The 23,128-nt window shown below is 40.2% G+C and overlaps 3 protein-coding genes and 2 long non-coding RNA genes across 9 annotated transcripts in view; 1 reads left to right on the forward strand and 4 right to left on the reverse strand.

Annotated features, from left to right (window-relative positions):
• Positions 1–45: 45 nt before the first annotated feature.
• zp3f.2 (zona pellucida glycoprotein 3f, tandem duplicate 2) lies at positions 46–5,632 on the reverse strand. 4 transcript variants are annotated; one of them, XR_014122742.1, is made up of 12 exons: positions 5,475–5,632; positions 3,937–4,130; positions 3,596–3,780; positions 3,408–3,511; positions 3,255–3,343; positions 2,978–3,158; positions 2,795–2,891; positions 2,333–2,421; positions 2,162–2,250; positions 1,984–2,076; positions 1,812–1,889; positions 52–183 (listed from the first exon to the last, which is right to left on the reverse strand). XR_014122742.1 is itself a non-coding variant. In XM_081710996.1 (11 exons), the coding sequence occupies exons 2-11, from the start codon at positions 4,001–4,003 to the stop codon at positions 86–88; spliced, it is 1,092 nt and encodes a 363-aa protein (XP_081567122.1). In that variant the 5' UTR covers positions 4,004–4,130; positions 5,475–5,632; the 3' UTR covers positions 46–85. The 4 variants fall into 4 exon arrangements, 3 of the variants coding, with proteins under 3 accessions (XP_081567122.1, XP_081567123.1, XP_026864948.2); XM_081710996.1 differs by lacking the exon at positions 1,812–1,889 and having other exon boundaries at positions 46–183; XM_081710997.1 differs by lacking the exon at positions 1,812–1,889 and having other exon boundaries at positions 70–183; positions 1,966–2,076.
• Positions 5,633–5,776: 144 nt separating this feature from the next.
• LOC113576833 (cytochrome P450 2K1-like) lies at positions 5,777–10,930 on the reverse strand. The gene is made up of 9 exons (XM_027009156.3): positions 10,702–10,930; positions 10,289–10,451; positions 9,926–10,075; positions 9,656–9,816; positions 8,293–8,472; positions 7,614–7,755; positions 7,313–7,497; positions 7,092–7,233; positions 5,777–6,052 (listed from the first exon to the last, which is right to left on the reverse strand). Exons 1-9 carry the CDS (start codon positions 10,906–10,908, stop codon positions 5,865–5,867), a joined length of 1,518 nt encoding a protein of 505 aa, XP_026864957.2. The 5' UTR covers positions 10,909–10,930; the 3' UTR covers positions 5,777–5,864.
• LOC145656989 (uncharacterized) lies at positions 10,834–14,566 on the forward strand. The gene is made up of 3 exons (XR_014122744.1): positions 10,834–11,808; positions 13,520–13,605; positions 13,937–14,566. It is a non-coding gene; the product is annotated as an uncharacterized LOC145656989 (long non-coding RNA).
• Positions 13,613–15,024, reverse strand: LOC145656988 (uncharacterized). Its single transcript, XR_014122743.1, has 3 exons — positions 14,565–15,024; positions 14,332–14,481; positions 13,613–14,096 (listed from the first exon to the last, which is right to left on the reverse strand). It is a non-coding gene; the product is annotated as an uncharacterized LOC145656988 (long non-coding RNA).
• Positions 15,025–16,682: 1,658 nt separating this feature from the next.
• The window catches only part of abca3b (ATP-binding cassette, sub-family A (ABC1), member 3b), a 28,686-nt gene continuing 22,240 nt past the window's right edge, over positions 16,683–23,128 (reverse strand). For both annotated transcript variants that reach the window (XM_081710999.1, XM_027009155.3), the window contains 10 exons: positions 22,817–23,036; positions 22,363–22,521; positions 21,892–22,052; positions 21,678–21,812; positions 21,060–21,254; positions 20,435–20,622; positions 20,004–20,174; positions 19,488–19,684; positions 19,280–19,353; positions 16,683–19,081 (listed from right to left, as the gene is read on the reverse strand). In XM_081710999.1, the coding sequence (XP_081567125.1) occupies positions 18,950–19,081; positions 19,280–19,353; positions 19,488–19,684; positions 20,004–20,174; positions 20,435–20,622; positions 21,060–21,254; positions 21,678–21,812; positions 21,892–22,052; positions 22,363–22,521; positions 22,817–23,036 (1,632 nt within the window). In that variant the 3' untranslated portion in view covers positions 16,683–18,949. The remainder of the gene's footprint in view (positions 19,082–19,279; positions 19,354–19,487; positions 19,685–20,003; positions 20,175–20,434; positions 20,623–21,059; positions 21,255–21,677; positions 21,813–21,891; positions 22,053–22,362; positions 22,522–22,816; positions 23,037–23,128) is intronic.

Here is a 23,128-nt window from a genome sequence, read left to right on the forward strand (position 1 = left end):
AGTTCACAAAAAAAGTCTGTAAGACTACATATAGGCAAACAATGACAGATACAGCAACCTTCTCATTATGTTCAGCTCCCAAGTCTTAACAAATGGCAGCCAACAGGCTATCAGCCCAGGCAGTATTTGCTGGCTGAGAGAGCACAGGCAACACTGCTGCTTCAGGAGGCTTTCCCACACACCCTACAGGAAAGGAGAAGAACAAAATATAAGGAATGAAACATCAACCAACCAATGAGCTGTGAGGGTACAGCCTTAGGCGCCCAAGCATAAGCTGCATCACAGCAGCACCATTTCCTTTATTAGCAGAGGGAATGCCCTCTATGGGCTTATATAGGGTCCAGGGTGGGATTAGGACTAGGATATATATAGCACCTAACAAATCTGGCTTTTTATGAATGGCCACTAATGTTGGATCTGAATTTCAACAATGATTGTGCAATGTATGAAAATGTGTTGTTCATACACAAGAGTAACTGAGGACATAGTCTTTAATAAAATGCTAGAAAACTTTAAGCAGTCATTTTCTCTGGAGTTCTCTAGGTTGAGTGCAGCTGCCATCTGACAAACTAAACAAAAATGGAATGTGGGGATTTAGGGCAGAACTCCTGGATTTAGTTTTTTTTTTTTAATTATTTTTGACTGACAATTGCACAAAACTCAGCATACCATTGGTCAGATGGTTGCGATAACAGTTGTTTTACAAATGTGCTGTGGAAAGAAAGCAAAATAGCCCAGGAGCAGGCCTCAGAGCCAGGACTGGTGTGCATGCCTCATGCTAGAAAATAAATCCTTTGCACAATTGAGACACCATAGGCTAACAGGAAAACAGTAAATACAATTTAAAAAAAAAATTCAAAATTAGAAAATCAATGTATTGGGGTGCTTAGATGTAAAATCAGGCCATTCTAACTACAGTAGGGACTGGTGGCCCTCTTAGCAAAATCTTTCTGCAAAGATGGTTTGAACCAATCTTTTTTTTTTTTAAAAGCAAAAGAAGAAACTAATTAGTTGAATCAAGGGCATTATGAAATGAAGCTTGGAGATCCCTGCAGGAGGGGGGGATCAGAATCTCTCCCAGCTTTCTGAAACCCAAAATATTAGTCCCAGCAAGATCAAGTTGACCAGGATTTTATTGTTATGCAGAAGGGATAAGCATGCACTGAGCCTACTGCAGTGAAGTCATGTGCCATCAGTAGATATTATGAACTTGCATAGCAGCTTCTCAGCATGTGCAAGGTGCTTAAACACAAGCAGTAACTAAGAGGTGTTCAAAGTACAGTTTAATGAAAGCAATTACTTTTCATTTTAAAAATCTTTTAATGTACATCAAGCATCAGTTACCAACCACCCCATCCTTCTTAAACAAAAAAGGTTGGAACACCACTTCATTGTCCATGCCTTTTGTTGAAAGAAAATGGCACCATTAACCTAGGTAACACCCACTCCATGTATACCAGATTTTTACAGCATTGTGCATCTTTACTTTCAGTGGAACACTGACCTCTGCCAAAATTAGTACTATACTTCTAGTTTACCACAGCAAGTGCAACTGAACATTTGTTTTTAGCATGACCAAATTAGTCTTTTGATGAGACGGGTGATTGTATGCAAATGTGTGAATAGCAGAAATGCCATTTACAGCATGAGTAAGAACAGATCCAAGAACCACAAGCGGCAACGGAAGTTACCAACCAATGGTTTTATTCTTCCCGATGACTGGGAAGGGGTGGGAAACATCTTGGTAATGAGGATGTGGCTAGTCTAAGGCAAATTCTATGCAACAAATTTTACAAGCTTCAGTCATTGACCTCATACATGCAGATGTTCCAAGTGACCCAGTACAACCCCCACCCACAAGTTCCGGAGCCACTACAGCTGTGTCAGATCTGTTAGGAAGAGGGGGGGGGGGAGAAGAAAGTGTTCAAGACATACTACATTTGCATAACTATCAGGACAACCCACCTCATGAGTAGTCCTTACCCAAGAAGGCGCTTTTGTTGCCGTCATTGTTTGAAGTACTGGAATTTATAACCAGTGGTCCCAATACACGTCTTTGAGCAAGTTCTTTGGGTTCTGTGGCCAACAAACATTACAAGTCAGCACAAGAGGCAGTTATATGGACAATCTAGACTGAATGAACAAACAGATCATGCATCACCAGACTGGAAGCTCTGCTTCCTTGTCCTACATCCAGAGTCACAGCAATGGCACAGGTCATTCTGAAAAGGGTCATCCAAGAGTTCCCATCTGCCAATAGAATTCAGACCTGAAGCTTCCACAAAACTAGATAACTAGTCATTGAATAATCAAAAGACAGACAGGTACTTACTTTCCAAGGTCTCTGTTGAAATTGCAAGCCTTCTTTTCTTCATTTAGATCATCAGGGTCCCATACCACTAGTTTGCAATGGAGGTACACCTCAACAAGCATAGTGTTAGTCTGTCACTTCAGAGGACGTACCAAGACACCTCATTTCACATGCCCTTTACAGAGATTCAGGTTTCAACATTCTAGGATTTAAATTGTTGTGAACGACTTGTACCAGATCAGACATTTTGGTATATAGAGACGTCCACATGCCATGCTCAGTTTAACTGCCTTCAGTAGCCTAACAGGGTTTGTTTGTTTTTTGGCTAAACAGTTTCCAAGCAGTAGAGCACCATCATGGTTTCTCCAGGCTTTCAGTAACAGGATATTTACTTTATTAAGGAAAGTAATTTGACCCACCTCAATTTTTGTAGGAGGAATAGAGCAAGTGTGAAAGTTAAATAACTACATTATAGCTCCTTACTTCTGAGCCCATTGCAAATTTGAAGGCTTGCAGCTGAAGCAGCAGAAAAGAGGAATCAGATCTTGGCAAGAACCTTGAACTCTTATCCACAAGACATCTAGAAGGGAAAAAAAAAAGACTCCAATTTAAGACACTTTAAAAGCACTCTGAAAGAAGCACTGTGCATGCCAACCAACAACCCACCCTTGGTTAGCAATTACTGGAAAAATCTGAGAGTCTGGTCCAATTACTGCAGTGTTGGTGGCCACACACTCCTCCATATACAGCATTAGGGGCTGGTGCATCTGCTGTTCCACTGCAGCCCAGACGTAAATAAAGGACCCCAGGGTAAAGACATTCGAGAGTGCTGGGCCACTCAAGTCATCTGCGTTGGGATGATATCAGTGGACAGACATGTAGATTCAAGGGAGTCACACCTACTGTAATATGAAGTCATAACAGTCATTTATGAGCCATTTACCATTTAGCAGGCCCATGCTGAAGACCAGCCTTCCATAATCTTGCAAAGCACCAAAAGCAGGCTCAAGATAGGGACGCACCCATTCAGGCCTAGAATTTGCAGCAGATGTCAGTGAAAAGTTTGAGGTCTCATGCATCTCAGTAGTAACCTTACCTTTCAAAAGCGCACTCAATGGGATAGTTGGTCGTAGTGGTATATTGCCCCATCAGTGGCCTGAAGGCCAGCATATTTTTAAAGACAAGCAGCTTCTTTGTTCTCTGATGGGTGAGAAATGGCCCTGTTAGATCTCCACAAATTGAGTCTTCTAAATAAAGACAAATAAAATATGGGCAGTGTCATACCATTTGTCTGAAACGGCATTCAGATAGTCGGTAGTGAAAAACTGCCTTCCCGCCTCCATCTGATGTACGTGAGAATTTTGAAGGAGCACAGTTGCCCAAGAGAAGCCGTGAGGGATAACTGGCCAGGGCTTGGCCAACCTTCCACGTAACTATAACAGAGTCCTTTCTGCATTTCACATTAATATCTGTAAGTGAACACAAATAAAGCCAGCCATGTTTAGTGTTGACAAATTCAGTTTCTGAGAACATTTAACAAAGCAAATTCAATTTCTAAGAATATTTATAACTTCTAACATTAAATGCCACAACTGCAACTCAAAGTGTATTTGCAAATGACTTACTTGCATCATCAGTCAAAACTAATGTGGAAGTTGCCAAAATGAAAAGACCGTGCCACAAGAAAACCATGGTGGGTTTAGTCGCGGTACGGAAGGGTCTGTGATTTTAAATGGTAAGCATGGAAGACCAGCAGCTGAATGCAGTTGTACCGTCCCATCATATAGCTCTCCAATCAGCTAACTACAACAGTTAGCACCTGTATGGAAGCAGAAAATCAGCAACTTCAAAAATTGGATAAGAACACAGGAAATTGCATTTGAACAGTGTTTTAAATTACGTGCATAACGATTTGGTTAAAATGCTCCGAGATAGCATCTGAAACACCAATAAGTGTTTTTTATATATATAATAAAAATGAACTAATTTCATATATGGGCGTGTTTATGGAACTTATAATCGACTCCCCTTATTATACAGACTATAGATTAAGTAGCAATTATTATATTTTATTAACTGATTTAGCAATTATCAATGACGCTTCCGCTATCAAAATGTTTGCGCATCTTTTTGGTGACGTTGCTCCTGAAACTATTAGCGCGGGTAGGGGATGGAGAGGCTGCTGGAGCTGTCAGCTGTTAAAGCCACGTGCTCTTTCCAGGAGGCTTTAAAGGTGATTACTGGGCGAGGATAAGCCAGTCATAAATGTCCTGCTTCCAGCGCTCCCACCGCTCTAAATAGGCTAAACGTTTCCATGGCGTCATGAAGTGCATTTCAAGAGTCAATTACTATACGTCTGATGCATTACACGCGCCTACCATTCCCGCATTAGGCACATTTTTGGTTGAACAACACTTATATACCCTCGTTGCTGCTCCTTTTTACAAAGTAGTGACAATTTTACTGCGTGATTGCTCAGATATTTGTGTTGTGTGGAGTTTTTGTTGTTGTTGATGATGTTATTGTTTTGGTGTTTTTTTGGGGGGTTTTTTTGCATTTACAGTGCATTTATAATTCTGTGCATTTGGTTAGTGTACAAGTATCCCACCCACAAAGTGCCTTTGTTTGTTTTATTTGTGCAGGAACTTTAATTTATATTCAGACACATGGCCCAGTCTCTTCCTTTACAGTGTGTAGGTCTGAGAACTGTACTGCAGCGCCGCCTCTAGATCACATGCATATTCAGTTTAGCACCTTGCGGGAAGAAAATTCTGGCTGCTCATAGGAAATCCATTATGGATACCACATTTAATGTTTTACTTCTTAAAACATATTAATCTGTATAGGACTAGCGAGAGAGACAAAGACAGAGAGAGGGTGCGTGCAAGTTATCACGAGGCCGCCAGAGCTTTACCGGACACGTCATTATAGCATCGTTCTCTACCGCCACCACCACCGTTAGACCAACGTTATGTTCGGAACTTATATACATTGAATAAAACTCAGTTGTGAACAACAATAATAGAACTTAAGATACAGCAACTTATCTTAGTTATTTTTCATTGATAGCTATTCACATTTTTGTTTGTTTTGACTTATATGCACAGTATTGAAATTTGTAAAAGCAGTTGTGTATTTAAAACATTTTAAATTCCACACTTGCCTTTTTGGAAGACTGAGAAGACAGTACATCGTCTATTCGCACTATGCAGTGCTACTGGTCGGTCTCATACAGAGATCCCCTAGCTTGGAGGCAACCTATCAATCTATACCCATCCATAGTGACGCTCTCTCAGTATGAGAGAGCACAAGATAATATATGCATGATCTAAAACACTGACAGCCACAGCTGGGGCTTAACATAAATCATTTTTAAAAGAGGGGAACATTTAAAATACATATTATTGGAAATACATGTGTGTAATTATTTCAAGTCATTTTAAAATATTTTGAGTCATTTGTGTCTCCTATTTTTTCTTATGTAAAGTTTATTAGAAACACTGCTTTGCAAAAAAATATTCAGAGTATTTAACATAACAGCTGTATCCTCAGATTAGGCTCGTTTAATTGCGCACAGTTTGTGGGGGGCAGGGTTCAGCGTGATCCCAACAACTGGTGTGAGGTCCAGCTGGTCCTCTGTCACCCCTGGAGGAGGAGTGAGACGGAAATGCTGCAGGAGAGAGGTGAAGAAGAGGAAGAGCTCCATCCTAGCCAGACCCTCTCCCAGACACATCCTTCGCCCTGAAAACAAAGAGTTCTTAGATTTCAGAACAGGTTCATATTAAGACTCATTTCCAACATATTGAAGTTTCATCAGTTTGCCCACCATTGAAGTAGACCTACTGAAGATGCAGTCTCAGTTGCCATCCACACAACACTAAGCCATTTAGACCAAAGTAATTTACATGTATATAAGAATACTGTTTGCTGACTTTGGTTCAGCTTTCATTGCATTTAGTAGCTATTTAGGATCATTGGATGACACACTCCTCAACTGAACTTTGGACACCCTGAATTTCAGACAGATCTCAGACTATCAAGTGCTGAGATCACATCACCCACTACGTGAACACTGGTTAATCTGTGCCTTATCACTCACAATAAATCCTAGATAAAAGCTGTTCAGCTTCCGTCAGCCAAATTTTTTTAAATGATGATTTTTGACAGCACTGAGTAAGAGAATTGGTCCTATATGCAGTATTGGCACATTATTGAAAATTACTCATTACTCATGAATAATATTTTTGTATTTTTATCTTAAATTCATCAAACCTCTGTTGTAAGTAAATAGATTCAGCAGAAGAATGTCACTTAAGAAAACCCAACATAAATCACTTATTCATAATAGACTGATCAAAACTGGGACTTAAATTTTTACTTTAGACATTGAAATCCTGCATTTATTTGTCAAGGTATGGAAAGTCAGTGGGATTTGGCCTTATGTTACATCATAGCAAAAACAGACAAATATCTGTTTTATGGTTTAGACCTCCATGAACTCTGCTTCTGGAAATCTGTCACTTGTTATATTAAAGTTTAAATGTATTTGATCTATGTAAAAATGTTTCTTTAGAGAGGAGCAGCTGAATATTTCTGAAAAGCGATGCTGGTGGGAACACTTGAAAAGATGCCACACATGTCAATAACAGATTTCTTGGAGCCCCTGTCAGAACATTCAGTACCAGACCACTACAGTCAGGAATATGTTTTTACATTTGGTATCCCAGACTTTTGTTCACACACAAAAGATGAACAAGATGATGCAAACTGAATTAAATACCTGCAGAGAAGGGCATGAAGGCATCTTTCTTAACAAATCGTCCATGCTTATCCAGGAAGTGTGCTGGGTTGAAGCGGTGTGGAGTCTCCCACTCATTCTCATCCCACAGCACAGATGCCAGAAGAGGGTACACAGTTGTACCCTAAAAAACAGTTTACAGTGAGTTCAGTCACAGTTTGACTTCACACTGTTAGCTATGATACAGCATTTATTCTAATCACCTTCTTGATGAAGTAGCCGTTGAAATGAACATCACAGCTGGTGACGTGGGGAAGGCTCAAAGGTGCTATGCTGGCCAGTCTCTGAGTCTCATGGATCACTGCATCCGTGTAAGGCAGATTCTTCCTGTCATCCACCACTGGCTGACGATCTCCAATCACCTTGTCAATCTCCTGCTGTACGCAGTCTTCATGCAGAAACACGGTTTTGCATTTATGATTAGAAGTCAAACATCCTTAAAGACCAACCAGCAAATAGTAGTAATATGCATGAAGCTTCTACTTCACAGTACAGTGCTCTTACCCTGTATGTGTGGGTACTTAGCCATAAACATAAATGCCCAGCGCAGAGATGTGCTAGTTGTGTCAGTACCAGCCACAAAAAGATTTGTCACTGTTGCAAAAAGATTCTCTTCACTGAAGCGAGAGTTCTTCTGTCCTGATTTCTGACAGACATCCACGGAGCATATGTTTAGAATACATTCTTTAACTAACCATATTAAAAAATAAGACATAAACATGGAAGGTGCCAGTATAAAACTTTTAAAAAAGAATCAGGTGTAAAGTTTTAAGTTATGCTTTTGACAGAGCTTGCATATGGATTTGTTCAACACAGGAAGGGCCTGTAGAGTCTGTATGAATAGGTGACCTACATAAATCTTAATTCCAAGAGCAAATAGAATAAGCAAGGGGAAATTAGCAAGCGAACAGAGAGGTGTGGGTCACTAGTGAAGGCAGTAAGATATTTGGGTGCAGAAGAAACACAGAAGTTTATCAGGAAAAAAAATGTTAGCAGATAGATTAGATACTCTAGCAGATGTAGTTATAGCAATGAAGTTTTTTATCGTAAGAGTTCAGCTAACTAATAAATGCTTAATTCAGTTAGACAAACAAGTGAAGGACAATCAGATTTAAACAGGTGATTCTGTATGCAGTTTATTATATTGTCCAGGTCAGCCCATTAGATGTGGAATGCTGTGTACCTCATCACTCTGCTTTCGAAGGAGGAAAGAGTCGACAAACCCTCTGATATTGTCTGACTGTAGCGACTCTTTCAAATCATTAAATATCCTTTTTAGATCATTCTTGTGGTCCGTAAGGTTTCTATCAATTGTCCTTTTGCTCTTCAAGAATGGACCTATCCAGGGAATTAAGTTGTAAATCTAGAACATTAAGGGGGGGGGGGGGGGGGGGGGTAAAGAGTCATGTTGGTATTTCATATTTGCAGTTGCATTTACAGTAGGATTTGATGCCCTCTGATACCTTCTGCCTTAGCAGTTAGTTAGTGAGAGAACACTAACTGCTCAGTTTAATGTAACCAAGTGGATCTCTAGATAAGAACATGGACAGCTGCACTCTTTAGGTTCCTTTGCCACAGATAGGGTCACAGGTTAATAGGCAGATATAAATACACTTTGGGTTGATGCACAGAAATAAATGCACCTGTAACAAGGTGAGTGCAGCCAAGTGCGCCCTCAAAGGGTGGCCAGGGTGCCATGGCAACCATGCTAAGTCTACTGCCCCCTCCTGACCCCAACTGATAATGCTTCTCACAGGTTGAGAATGTATTTGTGGTTATAAATGTAGCTAGCTAAAGTTGATAACCTATAGCAAATATAGCTATAGTTTAATGGTGAATGTGTTTGGTTTGGTAATTCGCATTCCTTTTAGAAATGCGTTACATGTAACGTTAAGACTGCCAATTTAATATAAACAAAGAATGGAAGATACTTGTAAATAATAAGAGCTTCATCCCACCCCCCCCCCAAAAAAAAAAAATCTGCACACAAAAATAGAACATGTATTTCTGTATTTTATGTTTTCCTCTTCTCACCTTTTAGATGACTAAATGTGTTCCATAAATTTAAGTATATGAGTCAGAGGTATAGATATGAGAAAAAAACATTGCTAGTGTCATGCTAGTGAACTAGCCGGCAGGCGTTTTTATCATGGAAACTACAGAATTATTGTAGTAAAAAAAGTAATTTAAGCCAGCGGCATGCTCAGATACTTAATGGTCTTTGGAAGTACACAAGAAAACTGTTAGTCAAGGTGTTTGTTGATCTACACAATAACATCTAATAAAAAGCGGGCAAAAAAAAAAATAATTAAAGAAAGAAAATCTAATGAATTATAAGGCTTTTAGGGTTATGCATGCTGAGGTCCTTTTGCCAACACCATTGCCTTGGTTGAAAACATCAGAAGTGAACCAGCCAATTTGGAAATGGAATTCCAACCATAACGTAACACGTTACTATTCAGAAGCTCCTGGCCACATCAGGCAGGAGCAAACACTGTTGGTTAATTTGCAGAGAATTTATGTAAATGTACAAAGCAAACACTTACCCGCATGGGAGCTGTTCCATTAAGCCTAAGATTCTCATTTGCTCTATTGACCATTTCTTTGAACTCAGGATCACTGTATTCAAATCTGTTTCCAAACACAATAGATGAAATAACATTGGAGATAGCATAGTTCATTGGCTGGGCTGTGTCAAAGGGTTTCCCTACAAACAGGAAAATATGGTACAATATGTATATAACATGTTATTAAGACAAAATTATTTATATCAAAGATAAGAGTGTATATGCATGGAGAAGTGGGTCTTCACATACCTCCAAAGTTCTCAAACACTTCTTTAATGTATTGGATTTCCTCTATGATTTTCTCCTCACTGCCTTTCTTGCCCATTCCAAAGTCTCGAAGGTTAGTGAGAGCAAAGCGTCTCATCTCTTTCCAGTTCTCCCCATTGGACAATACAATCCCTTTAGACAAAAAGCAACCATTCAATAGGCAGGAATAGATTTGGTTTTTAATCGATGGGCTGGCAACTTCTGTTTCTTTCACACAGAGTTCTGATTAAATATATGTTTAATGAAATGGAAGATTTTCCATTTTGCAATAAATATGATTACTAAAAACAAAAGGCTAGCAAAATGTTGCAAAACCAGAGTAACATTTATTTCTTTATCTCTTACCGTGTTCTTGAGCAATGTTCTTAAATGCCTGTGTAATTTCTCTGTCCCCAAACTCTTCAGCATTGTTCACAAGTGCTTCTTTGACTGTTTTATACCCTGCTAAGACCACAACCTTGTTCCCACCCAAATACACCTTGTAAACAGATCCATATTGCTTGGCAAGCTGTAAGAGATGGACGTTCATAACTCATCTTATTCAACACTCTCACTCGACTTTTCTCTTTTTTCTCAATTCTTTTTTTTTTTTGTTTATAGTATTCTACATTGTCTTCCTCTACATGTTGTGCTACTCTTGTTGCACATTACCAGCACACAACCGCTCGTTACAATTTCCCACATTATATCAAAAAAGGCTTGCGTAGATTTACCAGGAAACTTTTATTTTTCCTGTGTGTTTTGAGTGGAATTCTTACCTCACAGAGTGACTCGTGGAGCCTGTGCAGGTCCAGCTGGAGCAGGTTGCCCAGGACGGGCAACGGTTTGGGTCCTGGAGGTTCATTAGCCTCTTCCTTAAAGCTGGAGGCTGAAAAAAGGACATACAGAACCAGCAGCAGCAACAAAGCACCAAGCATCAAGCCTGTGCTGCTAGCCTGCAGGAGAAGCTCTTCCACTGAAGCCATCCTGAATCCAAAGACAAGTGATACCACTCTGTCTGCTACAGCCTTTATAATAATGAGAACCTACAGCTGATCCAGGGGAGGAGCGGTTCTTCAGAGCATGGGGAAATCAGGGAAAGGGTAAGTGTGGAATACGTATTACGCCTGCCAATAAATGATTAAGCCACGCTGCAATGTGCAAACAAGGTTTAAACAGAGTCACAGACAGAAGTGGGTGAAAAGGCTTTGCATTCAGCCCCATAGTTATGCTGTCATAGAGTATTTTAGCATTATTTATTCATTTATGGCTTTCTGATTTAAATGCACATCTGATTTAAATATGCATTGAAAAATTCATGTTGCAATGTTTATATATTGAAATACCAAGTAAAGAAAAACCCCACTACACAAAAAACATGCTCCCAGTATCTGTTGCTTTTAATTCTTGTGCATCTCTCTCGCATATCCATCATTGCTATTTTTACTTTCATCAATAACCTGCTCTTTATCATTCATCTTTACTGACTGTGCCCACACTTGTTGCTCTGTCTAGCTTCACCAGACGGTGAATAACCTCTGCCACACTTTAGACTGGTGGCCTGTTACCTACTGATTTATCTTAATGAGTAGGATGGAATGGAATGGAAGGATGTTCATGCTGATTCAGAATGGCAGAAGCCCTGTCAGCCAAAGGTTTGCTTTACCTTTATCCCAAACCTGCAGCCAGACAGAAAATAAATCCCAGCAATGGCACCATGGAGTGCTGTAATTATATAACTCTACTTCTTTTTTTACTACCACAAGACATTTTTTAACAAGTTTTATTGTTTCTGGCCAAGGATTGCATACGCAGGAGTGTTCTCATGTCATCTGCTAGTGTCTGAAGAAAAAAAAAAAACATTCTTGCTTATTCTTAATAATCTGGTGAGTATTAAACTGGTCACTTTATGTCTTAGGAAATATTGAATGAAATGCAAATGATTTGACATTAAAGTGTAATAATTTGGTTATGTGTGCACAAGATCAAGTTCAAATGTGTTGGACTAGCAGATTTTACAATAGGAAATATAAGATATACTACTAAGGAGGTTAACCAAGACTTATTGGTAGACATAGCCTTCAGATATTGAGTTTAAAAGTTCAAATATCTGTTGCAATAGGCAATTTTAATATGGGTACTCAAAAATCTTTGTGTGAATGACTTAATTGAGATGAATGTAAATACTGAGTTTACAACATTAATAAAAATAAATAAAAGCCAAAATTGTCTTGAACACTAAACGCTGGGACGTGGCACATACAGGATGCACCTCCAATACCGGTAGTCTAGGCCTTCACTCATTTGAATAATATGCAAAAGTTGTGTATGGAAAAAGCCAATCAAGATTCTCCACTGCTTTCAACCTGAAACAAAAAATGACTAAAGCTTGTTCGGTCAGAATTTCATTCCGACCAAAACTCTATATTTTCACAAACATCCTTTAAATAGTTCAGAAGGCCATTTAACCTAAAATACAAATTTGGTTATAGGGAATATTATTTTTATTATTTCCAAAAGACATGAGTACATGAAGTCACTGGGTAAACTGGCTTTGCCATTTTCAGGACCTTTGAGCAGTGTAAGTTCTCACCTTAGGCCATGGATGTCTGCCTGTATTTGTCAGCTCTTATTCGTGGGCAGTTTTACAGTTGTGCTGGTCTTGGTTGAACTCAGGTGAACCGAGACTAGCATAGCACTGCTGTTTATGAGCACAGAGTTACCACTGACATTGTCATGATAGCATATGGCCGGCTCTGCCTGGTCTGGTCTGACTGCCATAGCAGAAGCTGTACACTAGCAGGGGTCTAGACAGGACGTGTGCTGTGGCACTTTCTGTTTCATGATTGACGGAGGAAAAAAAGCCAATAAGGAGTTCCGCTGTCTTCCAGATTTGCCTTTTCAAACTACATTTTGATATATCTCTGCCACTTTCCCTTCACTGTTTACAAGTCAGCATTAATGCATTAATGCTTGCTGACTGAATTGGCTGCAGGTATGTAGCTGAGGTGCAGATTGTGCACCTCAATGACATAACCAGACATGGAGCTATTGCACTGAGGTACCTTCTCAACCATTACCACTAGTACTCAGAACAGAAGTTAAAACTACACAAGTACTGGATTACTTATGTTTACTGCACTAAAGGCATTTTGGAATAAAGATAAATGACATCTGACAAAAGACAAACTTTGTAAAAAAAAAAAAAAACATTTGAAGTTTGTGGATTACTTCATAGTGATATTTTTAGTTCTACTGGAGCCTCTGAATATCGCAAAAATCTTTTTTTTTTTTTATTGTGCCTGTATATTGCATTGTTATTTTTCTTTAATGCAGTTTGTAAGAAAGCAATTAAATATACACATATAAACAGTTTTCTCAAATATTTACTGTTTACTACAAAAAAATCTATGTTGTTTTGTGAAGTCTAGCATTACTTCTAAAGTAGCCGTTTTTTCATTCATTTAAGTTTCTTTTCCAAAGATTTGACACAGTAGATTGTTTTCACAATATATTCCCAATGATTTGTATTGGTAAGCGGTGCAGCTTGAGAAGAGTATGCCAGCTCTGCAGCTCTCGATGTTTTTGTTATCTCAGTTCCACTCCTGGGCCACTAGTGCCAGACTGCAGCTCTTCAGCCTAAGCTGTTCTCTGACCCTCCTCTAGTAATTTGTAGGCTTTCTGTAAGTATTAACCAACTATGACTTTACGGCTTTATGGCTGTCACTTAAAACACACACTTGACCAATAACCTGCTAGCCTAAAAATTTCGTTTAATAAAAATTGGATGTAAAAACATGCTGAGTATAATAAAGATATACTTGTTGCTGAAACAGCTCAATGGAAAGAAAAATGTGTTTTTATAATATTATTGCAGATAGGAGATTTTGGGAGTCTTTGTTATCCTATCAAATAGCGGTATACCTTACTATCCAAGGTAATGTACAGCAGAAACATGTATTTTTTTCCTAATAAAACAGATCATCCTTCTATATCTCCTTTAACTGCGCACAGTTTGTGGGGGGCAGGGTTCAGCATGACCCCAACAACTGCTGTGAGGTCCAGCTGGTCCTCTGTCACCCCTGGAGGAGGAGTGAGACGGAAATGCTGCAGGAGAGAGGTGAAGAAGAGGAAGAGCTCCATCCTAGCCAGACCCTCTCCCAGACACATCGACCTGAATATAAACAGAAGCATCAGAATTATACACCTAACAAATGTGTCAGTCTGAGAGTACTGAAAAGAGTTTGCCTACCTGCCTTACTATTGAAACTTCACAACAATTGAAGTGAGTCATAAGGTTTCTGGTAGACTGTATTTTAAGATGAAACCAATCTCCCACAGAGAAGGGCAGGTGATTGGCAGGTATACAAGAAGCAGGTATACAAGGAACAGAAGTCTTAATTTCTTACATTTACTGGAGCTGATCCACCAATCCTGACATTTTCATTTGCCCTGTTGACCCTTACTTTAAACTGATTAAAATGTGTTTCCATACACAATGGATGAGATGACGTTGGACACAGCATAGTTCACTGGCTGTGCTCTATCAAATGGTTCCCCTGGATGCAAGAAAAAAAATTTCTTTCAAAATACTACAAGCACAAAATGATCAAAGCTCATGATAACATGTATATACGATTACATGCTGTTGCCAGTTTCAGAGTTCTCCAACATGTCTTTATGGTACTGGATTTCCTCACTGATGTTCTCTTCACTGCCTTTCTTTCTCATTACAGTGACGGCAAAGCATCTCCTCTTTCCAGTTCTCCCCATTAGAAAACATAATCCCTGCAGATAAGAAGCAAATGTTCAATAGGTACCCATGTGATCCCAGCTGGGCATGATTAACAGCTTTGGGTTTTGTTCTTAGAATGTGAAATGGCACTGGACAGCATATTTATGTTGTAGTTTTATTGCAGTCTCTTGCTAGGCCTTTTCTAGTGTTTTATAAATTATTGCAGAATTTGAAATTACGAGACTATAATTTAAGCACAACCAAATTAGTAGTCATTTCTTGAAACCCGTACCATGGTTTCAACTTTCTTGATTGAGTTATGTCTCTTTTCCCAAATTCTTCACCATAGTTCACAAGTGTCTTGTAACCAGCTAGGATGATGACTTTCTTGGGACCAAAATATATGTTAAAAATGGATCCATACGTCTTGGCGAACTGTAAGACGTAGAGCTTGACATTTGTTAGTAGATTAACCATTAATCTTTTTCAGTGTGAAACAATAATGAAACAACAACAAACTTTCTTGCTCTGTGACCCATTCACTTCTGTCCTGCAAATCCCATAACCCTTGTTATACTTTAAATGGAAATTACCTCTTATCTTCTTTTTATTGACCTATGCGAAGCTTGAGTGAATGCTGATAGCACTAAACAAGAGCTTTGCCAACTCCGAGCTCAGGCTACCCTTATCCTAGACATACTGACGGCCACTGGAAAAACCTTTGAACAACTACAAAGTGTGTTCTGATTGCTGTAATAAACTTTATCAGACTTTATCAAACATGTAACACTTGGAGTTAAATTCAGAAACAATATATTTCACTACACTTTGGATAATTTTACAGGCTTTATGTATCAAGCTGTATTAAAGAAAGAATCATATATTTCTTTCTTTTTTAACAAAATGATTTGATGCCATAAAGACCTCACACAGACCTCACACTCAAGCATTTCCATTATAGCCATCATGCTCAGTCCTGGCCCCTTAAATCCAAACCCGGCCCAGGCCATTGTAAGTTCTGAACAGTAACTACTGATTGGCTGCAGTGCTATCACACCTGAATAACAGATAAAGGAAGGGCTGAAAACCTGCAGGAACTGGTTCATGAGCAACAAGGCTTGAGTATTAGAGCAGTATAAGTCTCTAAAATTTGCTTTATGATCCTGTTGGCCAGAGAGAAGAAACCTAAGGGTAAAAATCTCCTATATATATATATGATAGATAGATAGATAGATAGATAGATAGATAGATAGATAGATAGATAGATAGATAGATAGATAGATAGATAGATAGATATAAAATTATGCTATAATTTATCCATCACTACATACTTCTTTTTATGCTGCCATGATTAGTACTTTTCTGTTGTCTTTCAGTCCGGCCTTTACCAGCCGTTAATAAGATTTCTCCATCTTGCTTGTAACCCTTCGTTACATATCTTCCACTTCTGGTGATTTTATCATTTATATCAGAGGATTACACCAGTTATATAAGTATATATAAGTTTATATAACCAGTTATATAAGTTTATATTAGTTTCGGTTATAGCTCAGTATTAGTTTTTTTGTTGGCTGTGCTCATACACTACATTTATATCTACTAGCTTATTCCACTCATTTCTCACAAACATTGTGTTCCAGATCTGGCTAAACATTTAAATAAGTAGTTTTTTTTTAACCTGTGTGGAATATTAAAGTACAAAATAAGTGTCACACAATGTATTTCTCAAAGATCTCCATCAGCTATGTGCCAGAAGGCACCAGAGAACGAGACGTTCTGGCACAACCTACTCATCCAGTACATAATTTGCTACCCATTGATGTGTTTAGAGATGTCCTGCTTTGAACTTCAGGAACATCCTTTAACTTCAGAACGTTTTAAACATCAGTGAGTCAATAATTACACAGAGGCAAATTCTTGTTTTGCACATGCTTGGTAAATTCCAGTAAATAAGTTAGGACTGTGCAGAGCATGTATAGAATACATCAAAATGGAATCAAACAGCAAACTCCTTCAGTCAACACATTTACATAAGGCAGGTTTAATTAAAAAAGAAAGAAGAAAACAGCAATACATACATATTAGACAAGGTTAATTCAGTAAAACAGTACACAGAACCACAATTCCCTTTTCCCTTCATGGTACATTTTTCAACATTGCCATGACCTTAAAACAGTTTCAAGTTCACTTTCATATCCTCTTACCTCAAAAATGAGAAAGCTGTTTTCCCCCAAAAAGCAGCTCAAATATTAAAGTTAGTATATTGTGCAAACACACAAATGAGAAAGAAAAAACAAATAATGAATGAGAAGTAAAAACAAAAACCAAAACACAGTTTGTTTCTCACCATTAGAGAACTGGAGGACTGTCCTTGAGGGGGTGGCACTTTCCACTATTACTGAATCAAACAATGGATAGAGCTCATAACCCCTGACACCAACCAAAATCCCCTCCACAGTCTTATGTTATGGTCAGTGAAACAGTAGTGGTGTTTAACCAGTTTCACACAAAATAGAGATTGTGTCATATGTTCTAAGATTTACTAACTCATGCCTCAGAATGAGTTAGACATTAAAATATGAGCCGATACCTCACAAAACTAGTCAGTACATTAGGAGGGAACCAGTCCAGTCACAAAAATTAGTGAGTGCACAGTAGAAGCTTTGGACAAAAGGCATTTATCTACAATCACAAGTCTTAATTCATTAGAACATTTTTCATTAGATTGATTTTTAAGATGGAGAGCATAAAATCATTACTGAGGCTCTTGCAGGATGGAAGCAGGCCAAACAGATCGGTCCATATCAGTAGTGCACCTCTCACATGCCAGAACTGCTTCAGCTGGTCAGAATTATGCTGTGAAACTACACTGAAATAACATTCACAAGTGGTGTATATGCATCGTAACAGTGCATTTATGTTGTTACACCCCCCACCAAAAAAAAAGAAAATTGCCTTTCCACTGCTATCAACAATGAACAAGACAGCTAGCTATACATGTTACAAATATATCTGTACAGTGTCAGTTGAAAGACTGTCATTTGAACAGCATGTTCAGCCATTGTGACACAGACACACAACACACAGATTGTACATTCCCTTTCCCACATATGGTACGCTCCCTTACATACTTAAGGCTCACAAAACAGAACATAGTGAGAGGAACCACGCATGATGTCTTAACAGCTGAAAGAGTAGCACCTGGTTTAAACTGTGGTCATTTTTCACATAGCAGTTTCCCAAAAGCATTGTGTTTTTAATATTAAACATTAGAGTGCTTAGAGCATTTCTCAGTCTATTGTCATGTGATAAACTACAGCACATTTTTGGAAACTCACTCCAATTCAGTTAATTGGCCTGACTAAATAGGAAAAAGTAATATTCACTACCAGTATTACCTGTACTTTATCTCAAGAATATGGAAAACTGACTATCAAAATGACTGCTTCTTTAGAAAAATGTTACTAGTGGAGACAAATATATGTGCAATAATGTAGTAGGGATAAGAGAACATTAAATTTCCACATGCATATTTGTGCATATCTCTTCATGAAAGTTAAAATAACTCCATTTTTTTCCGAAAGCAAACAGCTACATTGCTATGAATATAATACACTATATTTGTAGCAATGCTACTTGCTTTTACATACATGGGTGAACAGAAAATATTCCTTAACATTTTACAACGCTCAGTGAGACTAAGTTTGTAAGTACTTCAGTTATTGTTTTATTGGATTTTTTTCTGATTTAGTAACCATTTTTCAGTAGATATCTTCAAATTTAAGACTATAGCAAGAAAAAAGGAGAAAACAACAACATCATACACAGCTCAAGCATGGAGCTCAATTGGCTTCACACAAGGGCGCACACACCGTCAGCCCAGTTCATCACTGACAACCATGATGCAAAAAGAAGCACCTTCCAGCCCCAAGCACTGATACAGTCTCTAAAACTCAAAAAGACACAGTAGGTGTGACATCAAAGACTTACTGTCATACTTGGTTTGGATAATGTTCCTTTCCACACAAACACGCAGTTCACACACACACACACACACACACACACACTTTAAACAAAACTGCATGCTTCTTTCAGATCTTCACGGTACTGTCCAAGATCCCATGTGGGTAAATCTCCAGTGCAGTACGGTGGCTGATACCTTTGTGTTCATGTAATGGGGAAGAGGAGGAGACTGTCTGAGACCTGAGTGTGTAGAGGAGCTTCTCTCAGCCCAGGCTGTACCTCAACAAGGTGACGATGAGGAAAATTCTGGTTCACCTCTCCGCTTGTTGTCATTTTTTCTGGCCTTCCGAACAGTGCTGGAACTGGGCAAAGCTCAGGAACACCTGCTCTAATGAGATCTGACTCACACAGTAGTCCTCAATGCTGTACTTCTCTTTAGCCGCCTCTAGGGTCCCAAACACCTGGCAAGACCAACACATGACATTATCTGTTCCTGGTTGAGGAGTGGGGGCATACTAAATGAGTTTACACCTGGTCCATGGTTCTAGTCTAGTCCTGCTCGTCATGGGTGTATGTCTTGGAGAAAACATCAGTTACTCTCAGCAATTTTCTAAATGTCTACAGGTGTACTGCAATGCCTGAGTGACTGGAGAACATACCTGAGCCCAGGTTAGTGTTTTGTCAGTCAAGTGGTAGTGTACCATCCCTTGATGTTCATCTTTCAGTAAACTTCCTGTTAAGATGATAAAGCAATAGTAGACAAAGGTATTAATCAATAGATAATCCTATTAATACCAGAGCTATTAGGCTCAGATCAATATAACTACACAGGCAACGTTTAGATAGATCTACATTTCAGGCACAAACCAGGGAACGTGCTCTCAATGAAGTCTTTGAAGAGCTGGAGATCCATCTCCTCTAAATCCGGCTCCAAATGGACTTTGGCCAATAGTGTGTAGCCACTGCCAAATTTGCTCTTTAGGTGCTGTGGGCTACCCAGACACTTGAACTGCCCATTGACCATCACAGCCAGCCTAGTGCATAAGGCCTCACACTCCTCCATACTGCGCGCACACACACACCCAAGTGCATGCACAGACACACATAAAGAAACACACAGAGACATGCACAAACGGTCAGGAAACAACAGGCTACACTAAAGATCTCCTGCGTTCTGTCTGCATGACTCAAAATAGACCTTAGTACGTTCCTTTAAAGGAACACGTCAAGCAAACATTGGAAAATTGCCAATAAGTAATGAAAGCTACAGGAGTCAAATTAGTATTATGCAAGTAAGATAACGTTGACCCATCCGCACTCATTTACATGAATCTGTAGGCTTGTTAGCATTACTGATAACACCTGTTTATAGGAGTGACTAACCTGTGTGAGGTGATCACAATAGCTTTGCCAGATTCTCTGGTGCGTGTGACTGCATCCCACAACAAGCGCCTGGCAACAGGGTCCATGCCAGTGGATGGCTCGTCCAGGAAGATGACAGGTGGCCCACCAATCAGAGCCATTCCGGCACTCAGTTTCCTTTTGTTGCCACCACTGTGGGACAACAGATATGCCCGAAAAAAAAAAAAAAAAAAAAAAAAAAAAAAAAGAGAAAAAAAAAGGGGGGGGGGTGTCATAACAAAAAAACAAAAACCCATTAATATCAGTAGATCAGCTGGACCCTAGTCTAGAGCCCTCCCTATCCTTTTAAATCCCATCACTTATGCAAATCGCCCTTCTTCATATCCTCAGCTCACTCACATCTTTCTTCTTGCTCTCTTCCTCTTCCTCTCGGACATTCCCCGTGTCCTTACCTGTAACTGCGGACCAATTTGTCCGCGTGGGGTTCCAGAAGGAGAGAGCGGAGCACATTCTCCACGCAGGCTGAGCCGTACTTCTCCGGGATGCCTCTGAGCCTGGCATACATGCTCAACGTCTCCCGCCCTGTCATGTGATCCAACACCGCGTCAAACTGTGGGCAGTAGCCGATCCGTTGTTGCACCTGTAAGACACGTGGGATGGTGTTATGAACCACGAAATAAGCCATCAGTGTCTTATTCATACACTACTGAGGCCCTACTGCTTTAAGGAAAAAAGGAATAGCTTCTTCAAAAATGTTAATATTACTCATAATTAATGATAGCCAATGTGGATCCGCTAGCATTACACAAATAACACATTGCTAACTGGCTGCCACTAGTGTTCATCCATTTTTAAAGGAATAATATTCTTTCACAATAGATTTAAATTTCACAATTTCAATCCTTTAAAGTGAACTTAATTAAACTATAGCTATTTGTAGATATCTACAAAATGCACTTAACATTTCCTAGCTTCTTCAAATGCTATGCACGTTAACTGAACTTTCAGTGTTTTAATGAAAAGTAAAAGAGACAAATAAGGCAAGCGGCTTTGAACTGTAGCAGAACTTGATCTGACCTTTTTCACATCTCGGAGGATGCTGTAGCCATCAATGAAGGCGTCGCCTGCGGTCACCGTCTCGTCTCCGGTCAGCATTTTGAAGGTGGTGGTCTTTCCTGCACCGTTGAAACCCAGCAGGCCAAAACACTCCCCCTTCCCAACAGCCAGGGACAAGCGGTCCACAGCCAGCAGGGACTGACTCCCCGGGTACACCTGCTCGCAACACACCACACCTGAGTGTACAAGCTAAATACACAGCAGAATAACAAACTGCCAAATAGGGGACTGGTAGCTCACTGGTTAAGGTACTTGACTTGTAATCGGAAGGCTGCTTGTTCAAGCCCCACTCCTACCAAGTTGCCACCGTTGGGCCCCTGAGCAAGGCCCTTAACCCTCAATTGCTTAAGCTGTACTCAGTCATAAGTGTAAGTCACTTTGGATAAAAGCGTCAGCTAGATGCCGTAAATGTAAATAGCAATCGTGCTAACAATGCACACACCATAGCAGGGTCATGTTAGTGTCACCGAAATAAGGTCATCCACCACGGTGTGTTCCACGTTAGTGTCTTTAGATATTCTATTAAAGGATGTACCCAAACATGAACACATAGACGTGCACATGCGCGCTAGCAGCTACCTTGGTGAGTTCCTGGAGAATGAGAGGGCTGCCCACCATGGACTCCACCACAGGCTGGCACTCCAAAACCCGCTTTCTCTCCTCAGCCACATCCCTGTCCTCTGGCTGAAGAGCCTCGTCTGCAGCCAGCACACCCTGAAGGCATCCCCACGTTACGGCTGTGTGCGTCACCGAGAATGCCCTACACACACACTGCTGCTGGGTCATCGCTCACCTTCCTGTGTCTCCTGCAGATGCTGAGCAGCACGCGCACGCACCGGAGCTCGATGGCGAAGAGCAGCACGAGGAAGACTACTCCCTGCAGGGACATGGCCACCAGGAAACGGCCCACCCCAGGCTCCTCCATGGAGAAGTAGTTCAGCTGGTAGGTTATGTCTGTAGAGGACCAATCAACCAACCAATCAGTCCCAGTTCTCATAGGAAGGATAAATATTAAGAAGCGCACACTCTCAGTGTTTACGTCTGCCTGTGATTATTTTCGCAACAACAAAAAAGCATAAGGATAAATGAAAGGTTATAGTTGCCACACTGCGTGTGACTAACTGACCCTAGCTAGCAATGACCTAGCTACTGCCCTACTGCCCTGCTGTCTATTAACAGCATTATAGTAGCACTACAAAATGGCACCTAGGGCCCTGTGATCTCATCTTTTGTGTGTGTGTGTGTGTGAGAGGGTGCCGCTCACTGTAGAAGTGGCAGATTTCCTTCGTGAAGAAGCTGGTGGTGCAGAATCGGATGGTCTCGTAGTTCTGGTAGAACTGGCTGAAGGACATGCCCAGGCAGTAGTTGGGGAACAGCAGGAAGATTTTATCCAGCAGATGCGAAAGCTCCTGGAGGTGCAGCTCTGAGGAGAACCACAGTCCGGACACAGTCAGAGTGCATTAATTACGTCTTCCAGAGCCACACATAGACCCACGACCTATTCACCAAACGTCATTACAAAAGAGTGCTTAAATGGATAGTTAATTCAGAAATGCTCATGCCAACAGACACATTTTAAAAAAGGTCAGTAAGGGCTAATAAGAATGAACAAAACTAACTCCTATCCTTCATGCCTTCTTGGTAGCGTTAGCATTATACGTAAAACTGCACTTCCTGATGTGCCCTCTAGGAGCAGCCGTGAGCACAGGGCGGCTCACCGGGGATGGTCATGATGGTGACGGCCAGGAAGGTGGCTGTGCCGCTGATGATGTTGAAGATGGTGAGACGTGTGTAGGCGGTGGCAGCGCTGGAGAACAGGAAGCTGAGCAGGTACATGAAGGGGATGATGGCCCAGCCATAGAGCAGCAGCAGCAGCAGCACATCCACCAGGTGATTCTCCTCTACGAAGGCCTTCACTGCGAATGCCTGGAACACCACCTGGGTGAGGAAGGGAATGAGAAAGAGAGAGAGAGGAGGGCAGACAGAAAGAGAAGGGGGAGCATTGACAGAGAGAGAGAGAGAGAGAGAGA

This window comes from Electrophorus electricus, chromosome 3 (genome assembly GCF_041902795.1).
Source record: "Electrophorus electricus isolate QZ-2024a chromosome 3, ASM4190279v1, whole genome shotgun sequence".
Lineage (NCBI taxonomy): Eukaryota > Metazoa > Chordata > Actinopteri > Gymnotiformes > Gymnotidae > Electrophorus > Electrophorus electricus.

Excerpts from the sequence above, each read along its gene's own strand:
- LOC113576833 (XM_027009156.3), bottom strand. The coding sequence starts at position 10,908 with ATGGCTTCAGTGGAAGAGCTTCTCCTGCAGGCTAGCAGCACAGGCTTG. Across the intron at positions 8,473-9,655 it reads ATGGAACAGCTCCCATGCGG|ATTTACAACTTAATTCCCTG; the intron begins GTAAGTGTTTGC and ends TTAATGTTCTAG. Across the intron at positions 7,234-7,312 it reads ACGGCTACTTCATCAAGAAG|GGTACAACTGTGTACCCTCT; the intron begins GTGATTAGAATA and ends ACTGTTTTTTAG.
- zp3f.2 (XM_081710996.1), bottom strand. The coding sequence starts at position 4,003 with ATGGTTTTCTTGTGGCACGGTCTTTTCATTTTGGCAACTTCCACATTA. Across the intron at positions 3,159-3,254 it reads CAGCATGGGCCTGCTAAATG|ATGACTTGAGTGGCCCAGCA; the intron begins GTAAATGGCTCA and ends ATCCCAACGCAG. Across the intron at positions 2,422-2,794 it reads AATTTGCAATGGGCTCAGAA|GTGTACCTCCATTGCAAACT; the intron begins GTAAGGAGCTAT and ends ATGCTTGTTGAG.